This window comes from Mesoplodon densirostris, chromosome 2 (assembly GCF_025265405.1).
Source record: "Mesoplodon densirostris isolate mMesDen1 chromosome 2, mMesDen1 primary haplotype, whole genome shotgun sequence".
Classification (NCBI taxonomy): domain Eukaryota; kingdom Metazoa; phylum Chordata; class Mammalia; order Artiodactyla; family Ziphiidae; genus Mesoplodon; species Mesoplodon densirostris.
In genome coordinates this window covers 177,373,290-177,393,372 of record NC_082662.1, presented here as the reverse complement: position 1 = coordinate 177,393,372, position 20,083 = coordinate 177,373,290, and the positions used below count along the sequence as shown (strand labels likewise).

At 35.1% G+C, this 20,083-nt stretch overlaps 2 protein-coding genes across 6 annotated transcripts in view; one reads left to right on the top strand and one right to left on the bottom strand.

Moving 5' to 3' along the window:
- GPATCH2 (G-patch domain containing 2) overlaps window positions 1-4,181 on the bottom strand; it is a 167,819-nt gene extending 163,638 nt beyond the window's left edge. For all 5 annotated transcript variants that reach the window (XM_060091430.1, XM_060091432.1, XM_060091433.1 and 2 more), the window contains exon 1: window positions 4,022-4,181. In XM_060091430.1, the coding sequence (XP_059947413.1) occupies window positions 4,022-4,077 (56 nt within the window). In that variant the 5' untranslated portion in view covers window positions 4,078-4,181. The remainder of the gene's footprint in view (window positions 1-4,021) is intronic.
- A 280-nt stretch (window positions 4,182-4,461) lies between these two features.
- The window catches only part of SPATA17 (spermatogenesis associated 17), a 172,162-nt gene continuing 156,540 nt past the window's right edge, over window positions 4,462-20,083 (top strand). Inside the window, exon 1 of the mRNA XM_060088662.1 lies at window positions 4,462-4,563. Coding sequence (XP_059944645.1) covers window positions 4,496-4,563 — 68 coding nt within the window. The 5' untranslated portion in view covers window positions 4,462-4,495. The remainder of the gene's footprint in view (window positions 4,564-20,083) is intronic.

The window sequence follows — 20,083 nt, the reverse complement described above, 5'->3', positions numbered from 1 at the left end:
TAACATCAGATATAAGAAAAAAAAAGATGAAAGGATATCATCCTTCCAAGTTAAGAGCCACAAGGTTCACCACCAAACAGAAAAACTTATTTCCCATGATGGGAGCAAAAGTTCTACTGACTTGCACTGAACTGGAGGTGTTGCTGGGAGCCACTACTTTGTCACTTCTGTCACCACGGGAACCCCCAGAAAGCTTTCTTTCCTCCTTACCCTAGCAACGTGACAAAAAACAGTTCATACATGGCTTTACCAAAAAAAAAAAAAATCGAATTCTATTTTTCCAAACAGTGATTTTCTAATTCTATTTTCCAAATAGTGATCTAATAAGGCAGCTCATTCATTATTTAAATTTGAAGATCATTCTTTTGATTTTTTTTCATTTAACAACTTCAAGAGTCATTCAAACTTCTTTCCTTATACAGTAAACACTTTCAAAAAGTAAACTATTGAATAAAAAACTGCCTAAGGAAATAAAGTCAAAGTCTAAAACAAACAATGTAAAGCCTAAAAAATAATTCATAACAATTCTTGCTAACAAGCATATATTAAAGTGCATCTAGGCAACCTTCTAATATTTAGGAAATGAGTCTCATGCACTGTTCATACATGGTGACTACTCAATATTTTTGAATATATTCTTAATTCCTAGAAAAGGAATGAGAATGAAGACAACTGAATATTAATTACAAGTACCTAGCATAATGCTTGACACATAACAGATGTTTTAAAAAAGTCTGCTGGATGAACAAACCAATCAATGACAATGAATGAACAAACAACAAAGGAAATATATGACTTGACTGAAAATTTGAACAATCCAGATTTCAAATTACAGAAACCTGACTCAGACAAACCTGACAGTATGAAACTGAGTTCAAGACAAAAGGCAAAAAAAAAACAAAAGCAGTTATTTAAAAAGCACATTTTCACTATGCAGTTTTCCAGAACTAAAGAAAATCAAAATAGCAAATAGAAATGAAATGATAGAAGAAAAGGTCCAGAATCAATAGTTTATTTGTAATGGGCTTTCTTTTAAAGCAAAGCCACATAAAGTGAAATAAATAGATACTATAGCTCAGTAGATCAATAATGATTCAATAGTTTCATTATCAAGAACTAATTTAAAAAATCTGTTCAGTTCAACCTTCAAAATCTTTCCAAAAAAAAACCCTCAGAAATTGACTTTACATATAAATCACTAATAAAGTAAAAAGTAATAAAGTGTGTCAAAATTCTAAATGTGATTTGTCTATTAAATGAATCAAATTTTAAAAGGCAGGTTAACATTTTAAGTACCAAAATAGATACTTTTTGGACCCTACTTTCAAAATTGTATGTGAATGAGGTGGCAGGAAGAGAAGATAGACATTCCCAGCTATAAAGATTTTATAAAAATATAATATGAACTACTTATAATAACTTGCACAAAAAACATATATTTCCTGACACACACAAAAAATAGAACTTTTGTTATTTAATTGTATAAAACTTTTCTTCCTTAGGCTTTTAAATTATAAAATATCAGTTCTACCTTTTAACAAACTATTAAGAAAGAGAGGAATCATCTACATTTACCCATGTGGTGCCTGAAAATTGAAAAAACAGCCTGGACATTGGAGAAAAAGTTGGTCAAGATGGGAGTTAGATACATCAAGAATTCTAGCCTGGTTAACGAATCTGGGCATATACTTTCCGGTTTATATACTCTTTGTGATATGGTATCTCAATCGGACACATAGGCAGTATGCTAGGAGAGTTAAGAATTTTTTTTTTTTTTTAGATATACTGGAATCATACTGCAAATATGATACTTGGGTGTATATTTAAACTACATCTTCTCCTGTCTCACCACCTCTAAAATGCAAAAAATAATAGCACCTACCTCAAAAAACTTGCAAGAGATGATACATGTACTTAAAACCCGGCACCAAATAACTGCTTAGTAGTAGCATCCCTAGTGGCACTGATATTTTGTCACCGGCATAAAACACACAGGCATAGTACAGGCAAATGTATGATCAATGAATGAAAAAGACAATTCCATTACGAAATTTTGAATAAAGTGATGGTTGCACAGATGAACTAGAAAAAAGGGATCCAAATTTCTGGAACACACTCATTCTGTCAAATCAGGCATGATTTAAGAATTCCATTCAAAAACCCTGATAACATGCCAGGCACTATGTTATACTCTGGTGCTATAAGAAAGGATGAATTCCATGTCAAGTAAAATAGAGAACTAAAAGAGGGTTTCTCTATATTATAAAGAGGTACCTAACCATGAATTGGGTGGAAGGTGGAAGGGTGAGAAAGGAGTTGAAAGACTCATACTTTTAAATTAAATAGTCATTTATCGCACAAATCAGTATCACTATAACAAGAGCAGACCAGTCTACAGAGCACATTTTGTCTTCCCCCCCCTTAAATAGATGCTTAATGGTGAAACATTAAGAAAGGTACCCTGGAGAGGGAACCCTGAGGTGATGGAAATGTCCCATATCTTGTTTTGTGTTGTGGTTACACAGTGTATACAACTGTCAAAACTAAAAATACTAAACACTTGAGAACTACGTGTTTTATTGTATGCTCATTGCTTCACCATTAAAAAAAAAAAAGGCTCATTTAAAAAAAAAGTGTTATTTTTCTCACAGGAAAATGTGAGCATTTAAAAGGAGCATAACCAAGATAATGGCTATAGTACCTTGTGCTATACAGTATATCCTTGTTGCTCATCTATTTTATACATAGTTGTATGTCTTCAGCCCATGCCCCTAATTTGCCCCTCCGCATTATCTTGTAATAACTTTCAATGGAGTATAATCTGTAAAAGTACTGAATCACAATGCTGGACACCTGAAACTAATACAATATTGTACATCAACTATATTTCAACTAAGACAATTTTTTAAAAAGGAGCATAAACAAGTCTATATTCATTATAAAATGAACTACAGAATGATATGATCTCATTCAAAACATTTTAGGCAAGATATTCTTTTAACTTTTCAGTGATAGGTGATGCAAAAGAAATTCTTCAGATCACAGGCTACTAGAATCCCCCATATTCTCATTTGCTGCAGATCTAGGAATGGACAGACATGTTACAGCTGCATTTCACCTGTTGTTCAACAGTTTACGTTTGAGAACAGTCAGTGGAAATTTTGCTTCTTTCACTGTTAGTCTTAGGTAGACTTGGAGGAAAAGGGTTTGGGAGAAAAACAAGACCGGAATTACAGAGCTTTCAACTAGAAATCCAAAACCCACCTTCTAGCTCTAGGACTAAAGGATACATGGCAACACTGGACAAGTCACTTAACTATTCTGTGCCTCTGATAATCTCCTAGCATAGGGCTGTCATAAAGATAAAGTGTGTGTATTTGTGAAAGCACTCTGACAAGTTAAAGCAGTTTATTATTCTAAAGTGGCGTTGGTGGTATGATACTGTAGTGGAACTCCAAATTTAATCCTGACATTTACATGTTCTCAGGGGACACCCCATGCACATCTTATTTGAACTAGAATGGAACGTTCAAGGGGCAGAAACTGGTAGGTTACTCCTACTCCAAAAACCCGGCGTAGGAAGGCGAAATCTCCTCCACTACTAAACTTCCAGGAGTCTAGATTTCTGGGATTTGATCTTCCAAAGCACCTGGGATAATCTAGTAAATTTAAAAAGGCAAATGAGGAAATAAGGCCTATATTAAGGTACATTCTTCTCTACCCTCGTCTTGTCAACAATCAATGAGGAAATGAATTGCTCCTGGAATACAGAAAGGTTCACGCCTAAATTATCGTGGCGTGGTAGACAAGCCATCAGCAAGCATTAACTGTATTCCTTCGCAAATCTTTAGCACACACCTCAACGCCTTCAAATTGCGTCCATCCCAGGCACGAGTGAGAGCAAGGCCTAAAGGTCTTCAGATCATCCATCACAACTCCCTCCCCCTTCCATTCCAGGTCCAGCGGCCTCCGGCCGTCACACCCTTTCCAAATCTCCCATCCCCTGGGCCGCCAGCCTCACCAGCTGTTCCCGACGGCTGGACCTCCGATCGGTTGGCGCCCGGCGGCCCCGAACATTAACGACACCCAGGAGCCTGGCCTCGAGGCTCAGGCCCGAGAACAGACTCCAACTACCACAGCACCAGCGGCTTCCCAGGAGCAGTTCAGCATTTTGAGCTGAGCTTCCGGAAGCCGACTGGAGGCGGAAACCGGATGCCAGGAGCAACCATTAGCTCTCCTCCTCGCCCTCACGCCAGCTTCCTTCTCCGAGACTCTCCTCCTTTTGCTCGGAGAAGACATAGAAGCCAATAATTTGAAATTTTTCATAAGCAAAATTTCTTAATTTTTCTTTCTAGTCTTCCGGAAACTGAAACAGTGTGAGGGAGAAAATGTAAAGTCAACGAAAAGTTGAACCCCCGGAGCCAGCGGAATGGTTTAGCCCGGTTGCCTAGGAGACCGAGAGTAACTCCAGTGGTGCAGCTGGCGCGCTGAGGCTATGGCCACGTTAGCCCGGCTGCAAGCTCGGTCGACGACTGTAGCACGTCAGTACTACTACAGGAACAGGTAGGGCATCAACTGGGGGAGCGCGAAAAGGCCTGGCTTCATCCCCAGCCCGTTATTCCTCAACAGGAGCTTCCTGTGAGCAAATTCCCTAACTCGCTGAGTACCACCCACTTCTCTTCGTCATTTGTGGGCTGCAAACAGAATCGCAAATTTAAAAGTAGTGTTAGCATACAGGGGGATTATAGATACAGGGAGCCATGGTTAGCAGCTGGAGATGATTTTTAAAATTCCAGTATAAATAAACTTGTAAAATGAAGTGTTTTCCTTTGACATCATCACTCCACAATGTGATGAAACCTGTGTCATCCTTGTAGAAGGATTAATGGCCTGACTGGGGTTGCCCAGGCTCCTTAGCTGGGTGAGCTCAGAGTATCCCCCATCTACCTGGGGATGTGAACCTCCATTATGTCACAAATATCATTGAATTCAACTGTTCTGTGACTCAATTGTCTTCCCGAAGTGACAGTACCTAAACTATTCTGACAGGATAATCAGTACCAATATGTTAATTAATAGAAGAGGGCTAAGAAAGACACTAGTGGCCTTATTCATCTCTCTACACCTAATCTTCTCCCTAGTGGTTCATTTGAACACTGGACTTCTGGAAGCAGTGCCTCAGGAGATTTTCCAACTTAAGAAAAAAATCCAAAAAAAGTAAATCAGACCATAGTAGAAGATAGTGACATGCTAGACCAATGGAAAACGTGCCAAGAAGACAGAATCTTGCTGAGCTATTCTTATTCTAACAGTTTTCTCACCTACTACATTCTTAGAGCACCGTGTACCTTTTACAGCACTTGATCACAATTTAATTTTACATTCTGTTGTGAGATAATATATGAGATATATAAGTATCATCCCTCTTAGCTGCACAATAATTACTTGTCTAATAATTCCATAAATGAATCTTTCAATCAATCATTGGTCCTGGTTTACATAAGTGTATGAAAAATAGCTAAAGACAGAAATTATGTATTATCTATAATTATAGATAAATTATGTGGAAGGTCCTGTATTTATGACATAGATATCTAAAAGAATAAATTCCATCCCTCTGATGTTCATAGCCTAATATGGAATATAGGCATTTAAAAGATAATTACAACAGAGCAAGCATGAACAGGAAGGGAAATGACTAACATTTCTTGAGCACTGATTATATGCTGGGCATTGCATTAAGAACTTTTCCATACAATATTCATTTGGTTTTCACAACTTTACAAGTTAATGTATTAATCTATATTTTTAGAGCTTGAGAACAGTGTTCTAGAAAAGCTTGGTGAAGTGTCCTGCAACTGCAAACAGACATAATTTTTTTCTAAAGATTTCAGTGTTAATCTTTGTCCCCATCTCCTGACTTTTGACAATGGACACATTTTCCCCAAGCTGGAGATGGTCTGGAGAAAAAACTAGGGCTATACAAAGGCCATGATGAGAATAGGCTGGCATTCCTTCCATTTCATTTATTATTATTATTAATATTTTCAGTATGAAGGAGAGTCTCTAAAGATCACAAAGGAATCAAAACTTCCAAGTTTGCCTAGTTTTAAAAAAAAGTATTAATTAGCATAGGAGCAAAAACCATATAAAATGTTAGTATATGAAAAAATAAACGGGCAATTTCCTTAAGAAATGGTTGTCATTTCTCATCTGTTATTGACTAGATTAGTTCTTTTGCAAACTTCAGTGTACATCAGAATCACCTGAAGGTCTTGGTAAAATGCAGATTCTGATTCAGTGGGTCTCAGTTATGGCCAGCAAATCTGCATTTCTCACAAGAGTTCCTGTCAGGCCCCATTTTTTTTTTTTTTTTTTTTTTTTTTTTTTTTTTTTTTTATTTTATTTTATTTTATTTTTTTTTTTTTATTTTACAAATTTAATCAGTTATACATATACATATGTTCCCATATCCCCTCCCTTTTGCGTCTCCCTCCCACCCTCCCTATCCCACCCCTCCAGGCGGTCACAAAGAACCGAGCTGATCTCCCTGTGCTATGCGGCTGCTTCCCACTAGCTATCTACCTTACGTTTGGTAGTGTATATATGTCCATGCCGCTCTTTCACTTTGTCACAGCTTACCCTTCCCCCTCCCCATATCCTCAAGTCCATGCTCTAGTAGGTCTGTGTCTTTATTCCTGTCTTACCCCTATGTTCTTGATGACATTTTTTTTTAAATTCCATATATATGTGTCAGCATACAGTATTTGTCTTTCTCTTTCTGACTTACTTCACTCTGTATGACAGACTCTAGGTCCATCCACCTCATTACAAATAGCTCAATTTCATTTCTTTTTATGGCTGAGTAATATTCCATTGTATATATGTGCCACATCTTCTTTACCCATTCATCCGATGATGGACACTTAGGTTGTTTCCATCTCCGGGCTATTGTAAATAGGGCTGCTATGAACATTTTGGTACATGTCTCTTTTTGAATTATGGTTTTCTCAGGGTATATGCCCAGTAGTGGGATTGCTGGGTCATATGGTAGTTCTATTTGTAGTTTTTTAAGGAACCTCCATACTGTTCTCCATAGTGGCTGTACCAATTCACATTCCCACCAGCAGTGCAAGAGTGTTCCCTTTTTTCCACACCCTCTCCAGCATTTATTGTTTCTAGATTTTTTGATGATGGCCATTCTGACTGGTGTGAGATGATATCTCATTGTAGTTTTGATTTGCATTTCTCTAATGAGTAAAGATGTTGAGCATCCTTTCATGTGTTTGTTGGCTGTCTGTATATCTTCTGTGGAGAAATGTCTATTTAGGTCTTCTGCCCATTTTTGGATTGGGTTGTTTGTTTTTTTGCTATTGAGCTGCATGAGCTGCTTATAAATTTTGGAGATTAATCCTTTGTCAGTTGCTTCATTTGCAAATATTTTCTCCCATTCTGAGGGTTGTCTTTTGGTCTTGTTTATGGTTTCCTTTGCTGTGCAAAAGCTTTGAAGTTTCATTAGGTCCCATGTGTTTATTTTTGTCTTTATTTCCATTTCTCTAGGAGATGGGTCAAAAAGGATCTTGCTGTGATTTATGTCATAGAGTGTTCTGCCTATGTTTTCCTCTAGGAGTTTGATAGTGTCTGGCCTTACATTTAGGTCTTTAATCCATTTTGAGCTAATTTTTGTGTATGGTGTTAGGGAGTGATCTAATCTCATACTTTTACATGTCCCTGTCCAGTTTTCCCAGCACCACTTATTGAAGAGACTGTTCAGGCCCCATTTTGCATAAAAAGGGAGACTTTGTAAGAAAAAAAAAATGGTGTATGGGCCTATCGTTTAATTTGTAAACATCCATACATGTTATATATTTATTCCTTCTTTACATGAGGCAAAGAACATGAGATTCAGATGGATTGATAATTTGTATGAGGTCATACAGCTACTAAGTCTCAAAACCAAAAAACCCAACTCTAAGGCTTATGCTCTTCACTACCATACTAGACAAGATTTTCTTCCCACTACACTGGTTTTGATGAATTAACTGACAGGAAGCACCAAGATCCAGAAATCCAAATGGCATGAGCATACTGTTTCAACTCCATTAGCATGTAGGCACCAGAGTTGGAAGAAACAATTTTAATTCTTCTTGGTTTGTTTTAATGGCTTCTATGATGGTAACAAGACAGTGGCAAAAATGTTTCTACCTAACAGCTGGCACCAGATTGCCTCTGAAGTTGAAATATGACTTTGCTGGGAAAGATATACTATGACTAAGTGCTTAGATTAGCACCTGAATCCTCCAGGGCCTGGGTGTCCACCCAGGAAGAGAGAAGCTTCTCTGCCTAACATAGGGGAAAGATGTGGAATTCCAAGAAGTGAAAAGCAAATATGGTGGTAGCTGATGTGATAAGAAAGCTAGGGGCACGGATAGAGTTGTGCATTATCAAACCTGTCCAAGCCCTTTGGGAAGTTGCTCCCACAAGCAGTGTTTGGTGGGCACTCATGTTTGGTGGTCTGCTCATCAAAGAGACTGAATATTGTGTCTAGGATGTTACAGGGTGGCACAAAGATACTACACAGTTGTTATTTGACTAAGTGTTGGCCGTTTTTTTTTTTTTTTAAACTTTCACTATGACTTCCTAGTTTCATTTCTATTCTTCTGAATTACTGAGATTTCTTTGGGACTTATTGGTCATTTATACTATCCTATTCGTGGAAAGAAGAATTTGGTATATGTTCATTAATCATATTGTTCATTTTCCCCATATCCTTATTGAAATTTCATCTAGTTGATCTGTCAAATGCTAATAGGAATGAGTTCAAAATGTCCCTCTTTCACTGAATTCCACTGAGCTTCCACTGTGTGGTATCCTTTTATGTCGTGTTATTTAGCTTATATATGTGTACTGGTGTGTGTCTCTTCATTGTTGGCTATATATTGGTCTTTTTTGAATGTGCAAAATGTTTCACCTTTGAATCCTACTTGCAATTTTTAAAAATTATTTTTATTATTTCTTTAAACAGATTTAATGCAGTAACATACAACTTGTAATATTAATATTGATCCTCTTTTATCTGATCTGAGTTAATCATATCGTTTTTGTATGTTTCTCTTCACAAACAGCACATTTTAGGGTTTTAAATAATTAGAAACCAGGAAATTTGTGATGGGTTAAGTTCGTTTCTTTATGTTTAATGTAATTTTTTATTTTATATTGGAGTATAGTTGATTTACAATGTTGTGTAATTTCAGGTGTACAGCAAAGTGATTCATTTCTACATATACATATTGATATATAGGCATTTTACATGTTCACCCTATGTTAAGCTACTTTTTAATTCTTGTCCCTCTCTGTCATGACTTCTCATGTAGAAGCTGTGTTTTATTTTATTTTTTTTAGATTTTAATATTATTCAGAAGGGAACTTATTTCTCACATTTCTTATGAGAATCTAATGCACGCTACTTAGATTCTCAATGCTATATTTATGAATTAAATATTCACTGAATAAATATGAATGGAACACCTATTATGTGCTAAGGACTGTTCTAGGTATTGAGGATAAAGCAGTGAACAAAAGAGTCATGAGGGAGACAGAACATAAATAAACTTACATAGAATATTTTGTCTTGGGGTGATTATAACCAAAAAGAATAAAGCAAGGTAGGGTGAGCAAAGCATGAACAAACATCCTGTTTTAAATAGAGTGGTCTGAGGATGCTCCTCTGATCAGGTAATATTTGAACAGAGTCCTAATAAAAGTGGATGAGCAGGCCTACTAGATAGGGATCTCAGGGATGATCCTTCAGGAGCTGTAACATCAAGTGCTATGGCCTTGTTGTCAGAAGCCTGCATGAGTGTGTTGCAGCACAGGGTTGGAAGCCAGATCATTTGGGGCTTTTAAGCCATAGTAAGGATATTGGATTCTACTCTGATTAAGATAGGAAGTCATAGGGGATTTTCAATAGAGGAGTGACTTGATCTGACTTCTGTCTTTAAAAATAAATAATGAAGAAAACTCCGAACTTATTTTGAAATTGGTAGAGCATTTTGATTTTGTTTTCTTTTTTCTGCTTTCCTCCTCCAATTCCATCGTTGATTAGTTTAACTCTTTGTGGCCTGTTTTGCTTGTTAGGAAAATTTAAGTCAAATTTGCCTTTATGAGAAAAATAAATAAGATTTGAAATCATTTTAAACCGTATATAGTTTTCTAAAGGTATATAAGCAGAAATTAACCTAATATATGTCAAAATCTCTTTTAACTAACTTAGCTGAAGGGTATGTGTAGGGGAATATTGAGAAAGCAGTTGCTCAGGAAGAGGGCTAGAAATTCTACAGAGACACTGTAGAGACCAAGTGGCTAACTCAAATTTCCAGATCCCTTACCCTCTGAAACGGGACATGGGGAGTGCGTGAGGATAGAGAGAAGGGAGTAGAAAGAGAAATAAATGCAATTGAATATCTGGTATGTGCTGAGAACTCTGTTAAGTGCTTTCACAAATATTATTTTATCTTGACTTTCACAGTAATCATATGAAGTGATTTTTATTATTCCTACTTTACAATGGAGGAAAATGAGATCTTAAAAGTGTAAGTTACTTGTTCAAAAAGATCAAAGATCTAATGAAGTTTGATTCATCTCAGTCCAAACCTTATGCGTGGAGTATGGGGACTTTAAATCAAGTGCCTGCATGGAATTAGGTACATCAAATACATAAGGTCTAACCTGCCTTTCTAAGGTCAAGTTGAGGAAAGGGAAACACCTGGTATGGCAAGTACTCTCCAGTACAAGACCAGCGATTTACCTGGACTTCATTACCTTGTGTCAACCTAAAGTATAATATTCCTTAAGTTGGCCTGATTCTGGAATCCATTATTCCCATAAACAAAATCAACTTGTTTCTAACTCCAACATAGTCAAAGGTTCCTGACTGTATTCTTAGTCTAATTAATTGGTTTGATATCCTTGACTTTGGACAATCATCTTGGTCCTAGTAACCTAAAGATTGTAAATAGCACTTAGTTGGATAGACACGAGTCTCTTCCTCTGATTCTAATTAGTTGCTGATTTTTCTGTTCAGTGGGACTCAATTCTGACCAGTAAAATTTAGCAAGGCTTCTGCCAAGCATACAAGGATGATTTATGCCAGAGTGCAGGAACAGTTGAAATCCTAATTCTGTGTTACTTTAGGCTTAAACTTAAGCTCATAAATTTATACTCTTAACCTACTTAAACACTTTAAATATCAGCTTTCTCATCTGTAAACGAGGCAATAATGCCTATTGAGATGTCAACTAAGAAAATTAAATGATTTGTTGTCACATTAGTTAGCACCCAGTAAAATCATAATATTAAAGGAAATCACAACAGGAGGGCAAAGAATAAAATTCATACGATCAACTCATTGGATATAAGAAAGGCAGTTGATAAATTTATTTATGAGTATTTTTCTTTTCTTTATAAAAGTTTTAAAAATTTTGATATATTATGTACATTTAATGAAGTACATAAACTATAAGTGTACGGCTTAATAATTTTTACGTATGTGTATACCCATGTAACCATCATTCAGATAAAATTCTCAAGTTAAAAAATCTTTATAAATGAGAAATAAAGGGAAATGTGCTTATAATAAAGAATATGTTTCTAAAACCAATAGCCAACATCATGTGTATTGATGAAATACAATATTGATAGTTCCATTTAATTCAAAAACAAGAGAAAAATACACATTAATTCTACTATTTGGAATTTTTTTCTGGAAATTGTAGCCAATACTGTAATAAAAGAAAAAAAGAAATATTTATTAATAAATATTAGAAGGGAAGAAGTAAAGTTGGTTACAGATCATGAAATTATAAAGCTGAGAAAATGCAAGATAATCTACTTTAAAACTCTTAGAAATAAAATGAATTTGATAAAGTGTCTGATTACAAGGTAAATTTAGAAAAATCAGTAACTCTTCTTGGTACCAGCAATAACTAGATGAGGAATTAGATCAGAAGACATACTAAGCACTTATGTATACTTCTCCTTTGATTCCATTCAAAATACAGTTAAGTGTAAAAAAATTTTAAAGACTAAATCTACAAAATTTTCAGAAGAAAAAAGCATGCAATTAGTAGACCAGTAATTTTGAAGAATTTCTAGAAAACAAAAATTCAGTAGGAAGAAGGAGAGATAGGAGTCTAAGCCAGCAGCTCTTATTCTTTTCTCCCTTGCACATTTGTGTTTAGACAACTCAGTTTTCAAAATAAGGGAAACACAGCTATAAGGACCAAGAACCCCACTGCTTAGAAAGAAGCCTGCATCTGGTAGAGTCCACAGATGATGCAGATACTAGTAGGACCTCTGGTATGTCTCCAAAATCGACTACCAAAAGCTTGAAGAATCACTTCTGAGAATGAATGGCTTCTTTTCTTTGACCATGGAAGCTCTGGAATCCTCCTGACCTGAAATTGGTCTAACGAATACCTATGCCTCAGGCACCAAAAGAGAGATCTCAGTTCTCCAACATGTTCACTGCTGGCTCATTGAACAGAAAATGTTTTTACAGTAACTTTTACTGCCTGTCAGTATGCTACTGCCCTAGTGACCTGAGCAGGCAGTCCTGCCTAGATATCAACCAATTGAATATCTATCAACATAAATAGGCAGAGAAAATTCATAAGCCATACAAGGGAACTTTAGTTTGGAGGAAGGAGATTAAGCTAAGAAGCCAGAAGAGGTGGCTACTGTGGAGTTAGAACTAATGGAAGACACAGATGTAAACTTTAGTAAAAATATAATGAGAACTTTTACAGAAATAAAATTAGAGAAAAAAAATTACTGGAACCACCAATTAAAATTCTTTTCAGCTTAAAAATGTAAGAAATCAATTAAAAATAGGATAGTCATAACTGAAATATAAATGTTTCAGGAAAGCAATGTGGTAGACATATCTATGGGACTTAGTATATGAATAATAGTCACTGCAGAATATGGAGTAGGAATGGGAAGGAGATAGATTAATAATAAAGAAATACTAGAAGAAAATGTTCCTAAACTGAAGAATGAGTGTGGCTTTGAATTGAAAGGACTGTCTGAGTCCTAGACAGGATTTTCTTTTGGAAGATGTACTTCTTAGATGGTATCTATCCAAGGGTACAGAAAAAATTTTACAAGCTTCTAATATAAATAGGAAAGAGAAAAGTGATTTGCTAAGGAAAGAGTCCAGCATTGGATGGCTCATATGCAACACAGAGACCTAGAAAAGGACAATAATTATCGATTATTCAAGGTAACAACTAAAAATCCTAAACCTAGCAAAGATCTTATTCATTCTTTTGATGAGATATTTTTAGACATGTAAAGACTCAGAGTTACATCATCCATGTACCCAACCTGAGGAAATGTTCTCTAGAAAGTACTCTGTGTAATCAAACTAAAATTAAATCATAACAAGGATTTGAGGATAGGGGAAGAACAAAAGAAGTAACAGAAACAATGATGAGCAATTATACTTGTATGTAGTATTTATGGTTAAATTTAGATAAGCATTGTGGTGCTGAGATTTATGAGATACCCCTTATTCTATGCAGTTTAAAGAATCCAATTGGCACTTTCAGTATTCTTCCTAGACATCTTGGTGCAGGGTCAGAAAGTCATTAGTACATTTTCAATCAACAAGCAGTTACAGGCAACAGTCCTGCTAATTGTGTCACTAATACATAATGCAGGTACTTCTTTATTTAGCTTCTAATCTGTTACCTCTCCACTATTCTAGCCTAAATTGTCTCTTTAGTGGCCTTAAGAACTCCTCCACTGGCTCCCCCATCACCTACTCCCAAAACCAATACATATATTTTAGGTTTATGGTAATGTCTACCATACTATCTTTCAGTTTTCTATGTAGTCAAATTAGTCAATCTATTTCTCTGGCTTTTGGGAATTTTAGCCTATTTTGGAAGAGTCTTTTCCAGCCCATGATTATAAGGAAATTATCTGTATTTACTGATAATATTTAAAAGTTTTATTACATTTTTCCTTCACCCTTTATGCAGTTATATTTCTATGCATGTATTTTGTGAGATAATAACTTAATTTTTTTCTGTAGACATACAGTTGTCTCAACACCATTTATTGAACTATCCACACTTTCCTTAATAATTTTAAATTTTGCATGATAAATAAAGGGGTTTTGCACAGGAAGAACTACAATTGTCTTTTTTTTATTGAAGGAGAGTTGGTTTACAATGTTGTGCTAATCTGCTGTACAGCAAAGTGACTCAGTTACACACATATAGACATTCTTTTTTTAATATTCTTTTCTATTGTGTTTTATCACAGGATATTGAGTTTAGTTCCCTGTGCTGTGCTAATAATAGGACCTTGTTGTTTATCCATTCTAAATGTAATAGTTTCCATCTACCAATCCCAAACTCCCAGTCCATCCCTCCCCCTCCCCCCTCCCCCTTGGCAACCATAAGTCTGTTCTCTATGTCTATGAGTCTGTTTCTGTTTTGTAGTTATGTTCATTTGTGTCATATTTTAGATTCCACATATAAGTGATATTATATGGTATTTGTCTTTCTCTTTCTGACATACTTCACTTAGTATGATAATCTCTAGGTCCATCCATGTTGCTGCAAATGGCATTATTTCATTCTTTTTTATGGCTAAGTAGTAGCCCATTGTATATATGTACCACATCTTCTTTATCCATTCATCTGTTGTTGAACATTTAGGTTATTTCCATTTTGTGGCTATTGTGAACAGTGCAGCTATGGACATAGGGGTGCATGTATCTTTTTGAATTATAGTTTTGTCCTGGTATATTCCCAGAAGTGGGATTGCTGGATCATGTGGTAATTCTATGTTTAGTTTTCTGAGGAACCTCCATAAAATTGTCTTTATTCACTGAAAACACAATTTTAAGCATATAAAACTCTAAACCACATACAAACAAAATGATTTAGAAATAAAAAGTGAATTTAGCAAGATTGCCAGATACAATACACAATACACAAAAATCAATTTTTTAAAATATAAAATATAATAACAGTGGGCAATTATAATTTGAAACTACAAAAATATATAATTTACAATAGCATCAAAATGCATATGACTGTATCTACTTACCTTATAGAAATATGTACACAGTTTGTGCACAGAGTATTTTATATATGGGTTTATGTAAAAGGCATTCATTAAAGCATTATTTCTAATAGGAAAAGCACAGAAGAGACTTGTATGTATTTGTAACTAATCTGGCTAAATGAATAAAGGCATATTCACATGATGGAATATTAAGTAGCAGTTTAAAAGAGTGAAAAATTTTATACATAATGACGTAAAAATCTCTGAGACAAAGTAAAAAAAAGAGGTCATAGAAAGCATGTAATACATTTAGCATGAAATTTTTATGTATAAATACATAGAGACACAAAAATATGGATCTGGAATCATATAACAAGCTGTTAATAATGATTAGATTTTGAAAATTGGAGGATAAGGTAGGTTGAAATGGAATCAATTTTTTTCTCTATTTTTCTATATGGTTTAAATTTTTAAATTAAGCTTTGGATGTTCATGTATTATTTGTGAAATAAACAGTAAATAGTTAAAAATTTGTTCTAAGACAAAAAATTTATTTTGATTTTTTTAAAATTTAATTTAAATAATTTTGGCTGCACCACACAGCTTGCAGGATCTTAGTTCCCCGACCAGGGATTGAACCCAGGCCCTCAACAGTGAAAGCACTGAGTCTTAACCACTGGACTGCCAGGGAATTCCCCCAAATTTTGTTTTGAAAAGGTAAAATTAAATATATAAAATAAGTGTCCATGAAGATATAACTGGTACAAAACTTGCCCTCTCACCATGAAAAATTAGAAGACTGAACAAAATATATGAAAACTTATTTCTAGACATTGATGCAACAGACAGTGCAGGATTAGGATCTCTGAAAGAAAGGAAACAAATTACATTATCCAGACAATTACCCGTCTTTATTCCTGGAGGTAATTTCTGAACAAAATCCAAATTCTCAACAGCATAGCCTTCATAGTATCCAGCATCTATTCCTAAATTATTAGTAGGACAAAAATGTAGCAAACTAAGACATATAACAAGGAGGAGAAAAATCAGTTAATAGAAACAGACCAGAAATACAAAGATAATAAAATTAGCAGACAAGGATTTTTAAATAGCGATTCAGAATTTAAAGACTTAAAGGAAAATATGAGCATAATGAGAAGTTAAATAGAATATAAAGAAGAAGCAAATGAAACTTTCAGAGATTAAAAAAAACACAGCATCTGAAAGAAATAATTCACTAGATGGACTAAACATCAGACTAAAATATTGCAAATAAAAGATCAATGAATTTGAAGACATACCAAATATATATTATTGGGTAGAGTGTTCTATAAATATCAATTAGATCAAGTTGGTTGATAAATATTCACATTTTCTATATTGTTATGGATTTCCTGTACAGTTGTCCTATCAATTATTTGGAGAGACATGTTGCAATTCCCAACTATAATTGTGAACTTGTCTATTTCTCCTTTTAGTTTTGTCAGGTTTTGCTTCATGTATTTTGAAGCTTTATTATTAGGTGCATATGCCTTTAAAATGATCATATCTGCTTAACAGATATGATAAATTAACATTTTTATCATTGTAAGATGGTTTTCTTTGTGCATGATAATTTCCCTTACTCTTAATTCTACTTTAAATAATATATTTTAAGCTATGAAAAGTGTTTGAAGAATATAAAACAATATTGAGATGCCATTCTTTCTTGTGTGTGTGTGTGTGTGTGTGTGTGTATGTATACAATCTCAAATTTACATAAAAGTTGCAATACAGTACAGAGAGACTTCTTTCAAAAACCAAATGGGGATGCGTTGCAATCTGATGCCTTGCAAATTCTTTTTCCATATGAGAACATTTTCTACGTAACCACAATTCAACCATCAAAATCAAGAAATTAATATTTGTACATTTCCACCATCTAGTCTTCAGACTCCAACTTTTGCCAATTGTCCCAATAATGTTATTTATAGCAAACAATGCTGTTTGTTTTGTCTCTTTAGTTATTTTTAATATAAAGCATTTTCTCAGATTTTCTTCAATTTTCATGACCTTGACCCCTTTGAAGAACACAGATCAGTTATTTTGTGGAATTTCCCTCAGTTTAAGTTTGTCTGATTTTTCCTCTATTAGATTAAAGGTATGTATCTATGGCAGAAATATCACAGAAGTAATGCTCTGATCTTTTCAATACATCTACCAGGTACTGCATGATTTTGAGTTGTCCAATTACTGGTGGGGTTCATTTGGATAATGTCATTAAGGTTATGTCTGCTAGGCTTCTTCACTATGATGTTCTTTTTTCCTTTGTAACTAACAGGTGTTTTTTAAAAGCAAGTAGTTTGAAGCTGTCCCTCTTCTAACTTTCAATTTATTTAAATATTTTCTTATTTATATCGTTATGGACTCATATGTTCTTATTTTAGTCAATGGGTTAAAATCCATTGCTCTTATTTATCTTCATGCTAGCATTGTCCCAGATTTGTCTAATGGAAGCCACTAAAAGCTTCCTTCTGTGTCCTGATCATGGTAATACTCTCCGGCTTTCTGACACAAAAAAGTTGAGGCTAAGCTTTTACTTTTTCTGCCCCAGCCCTGGAGTTATCCATTTCTTCAAGGACCTCTTGTTTCTTTTAGTAGATGCCTGTGCCATTGGGTGTTGCTGTTCTCAAGCCCTCTCAAGTGGACAGAGCTAGGAAATATGTGTATATATGCATTTGCACAGAGTTTACATCTATACTTTATCTATGTATCTATCCATTCATCTGTCCATGTAGATGTTGAAATCCATGGGTTTACATTGACACTCTGTTTCAAATCCAGCACTACAGAGTTCATTCTCATTTTTTCCCTTTTCTTTTATTTTTAATATATTCACTTATTTGACCAATCCCTCTGTATGTAATCAAACTCCTGTCACCACAGCTGCTTTTTCTTTTAGGTATACCACTTTCCACCCTGTGTGGGGTCTTCCTTTCTGTGCTGAACTATCACCTCCCAGCCAACTTGGGTACTCTTTTCATCACTCTTGGGCTCTGATTCCCTGTCTGGCTGCCCTCCCATGTGTACCTTTTCTTTACCTTTCCTCAACACACTAAAGCCAGGCCTCTCCATGGGAATACTCTCCTTACGCAGACTGGGACAACCTACCCCAGGGGTTGCCCCCGCATGTGGATGCCCACCTTACCCCGCACAGGCTGTTATACCCCATGCTGAGCCATGGGGTCCTCCCCATCCTCCCACCCGCCAGCACATATCTTTGCTTTTCTTGCCCACTGCTGATTTCTTTAGGACTGACTTGTTCAGGAAATGAAGTGAAGAGAAGTGAGAAGGAAGATGAAGAAAAGCCAATAGGAAATATTTTAAAAGTACACTAACAGTATAAATCTACATGACAAACTGTGATAATTCCTACTTTATGATCTAATGCTTATGTATTTGCAACCCATGATTCATTGAACTGTGAAGTAATAATAATAACGAGAGCTATTAATGAAAAACAAACCATGGCTTCTACCTTCTAAAGTGTTGTATTTCTCATCATCAAGTAGTTATTGACCTCTTATTAGTAACATGGGTGATAATCAGAACCCCATGTAGAAAATAAGCATAATTCCTGCCTTTAAGGGGCTTGAAATCCTTTAAGACCTAATAGTGAAATGATATGGAAAAAAGTAATCATTTTACACATCAATATGTCTTATAACACAGGACAGCTACTATCGGAATTTTATTCCTAATGTCTAAAATAGCTACAAGTTATATGATAATGAAAAGGAAAGCGTATTGGGTTTTTAATCTAGTATTTAGTTAGTAGCTAAGGTCAGACTAAGCATAGTATTTTGATGTGTAAAATGCATATTTTTTGCATATTGCTGGAAAAATACTTAACCACACATTTTTTCATTTTTATTTATTGTCAGTTATTTTCTGCTCACTAATTACATATGTGCACATAGTGTTATCCAGGGTTATAATACTTCTAGCTGATGATGAAGTGACTGGAAACTTCCAGCTTTTTCTCGATGTTTTATTACATTCCTGGTAATACTTTTGGTCTTTCATCATTATTAATTCACTTAGTATTCATTGTGATAATGCTGATCATAATAAATTTATTTCAAATTCATGTAGATGTCATGTTTTATTCACTGCTATATTATTTTCATTGTAATTTTGAACTAATTACTATACCATTAAAATAAAGTGTTACCCACATTTTTCATTTTAAACATAAAATGTCTAGCAGTTCATGACATATTGCATGAGTATGTAGCATCCCAGTGGCAACCCAAGTATCTGTAAATTACATTTTTAAGCAGTTAAAAAAATGGCAACAGAAAAATGTTTATAGATGTCAAATTTCAGCACATAACTTAAAACTTAGCAGTAAGTTAACTACTAGTTATTTTAAAGCATGTCCCTTTAATTTAATATATGGTTCTTATTAGTGTCATAGTATGCTTTTATTTATATAACTGTTAAAAAAAAAACCCAGAGATTTTTTTTTAAAATACTCTTCTGTAATGTGATTATTTATTTATTTATTTATTTATTTATTTATTTATTTATTTATGGCTGTGTTGGGTCTTCATTTCCGTGCGAGGGCCCTCTCTAGTTGTGGCAAGCGGGGGCCACTCTTCATCGCGGTGCACAGGCCTCTCACCGCCACGGCCTCTCGCTGCGGAGCACAGGCTCCAGACGCACAGGCTCAGCCGCTGTGGCTCACGGGCCCAGTTGCTCCGCGGCATGTGGGATCCTCCCGGACCGGGGCACGAACTCGTGTCCCCTGCATCGACAGGTGGACTCTCAACCACTGTGCCACCAGGGAAGCTCCCCAGAGATTTTTTAATAACTCCAAAAAGAAATTATTTAATCTTCCTTTTGACTAGGTATTATATGTTAGCATTATTACCAGGAGAGTTAAAAAAACATAAACTCAGGACAGATAATTTGATTGCTTATCTTCTGTATTTCTTATGACAATTATAAGTAAGGCATA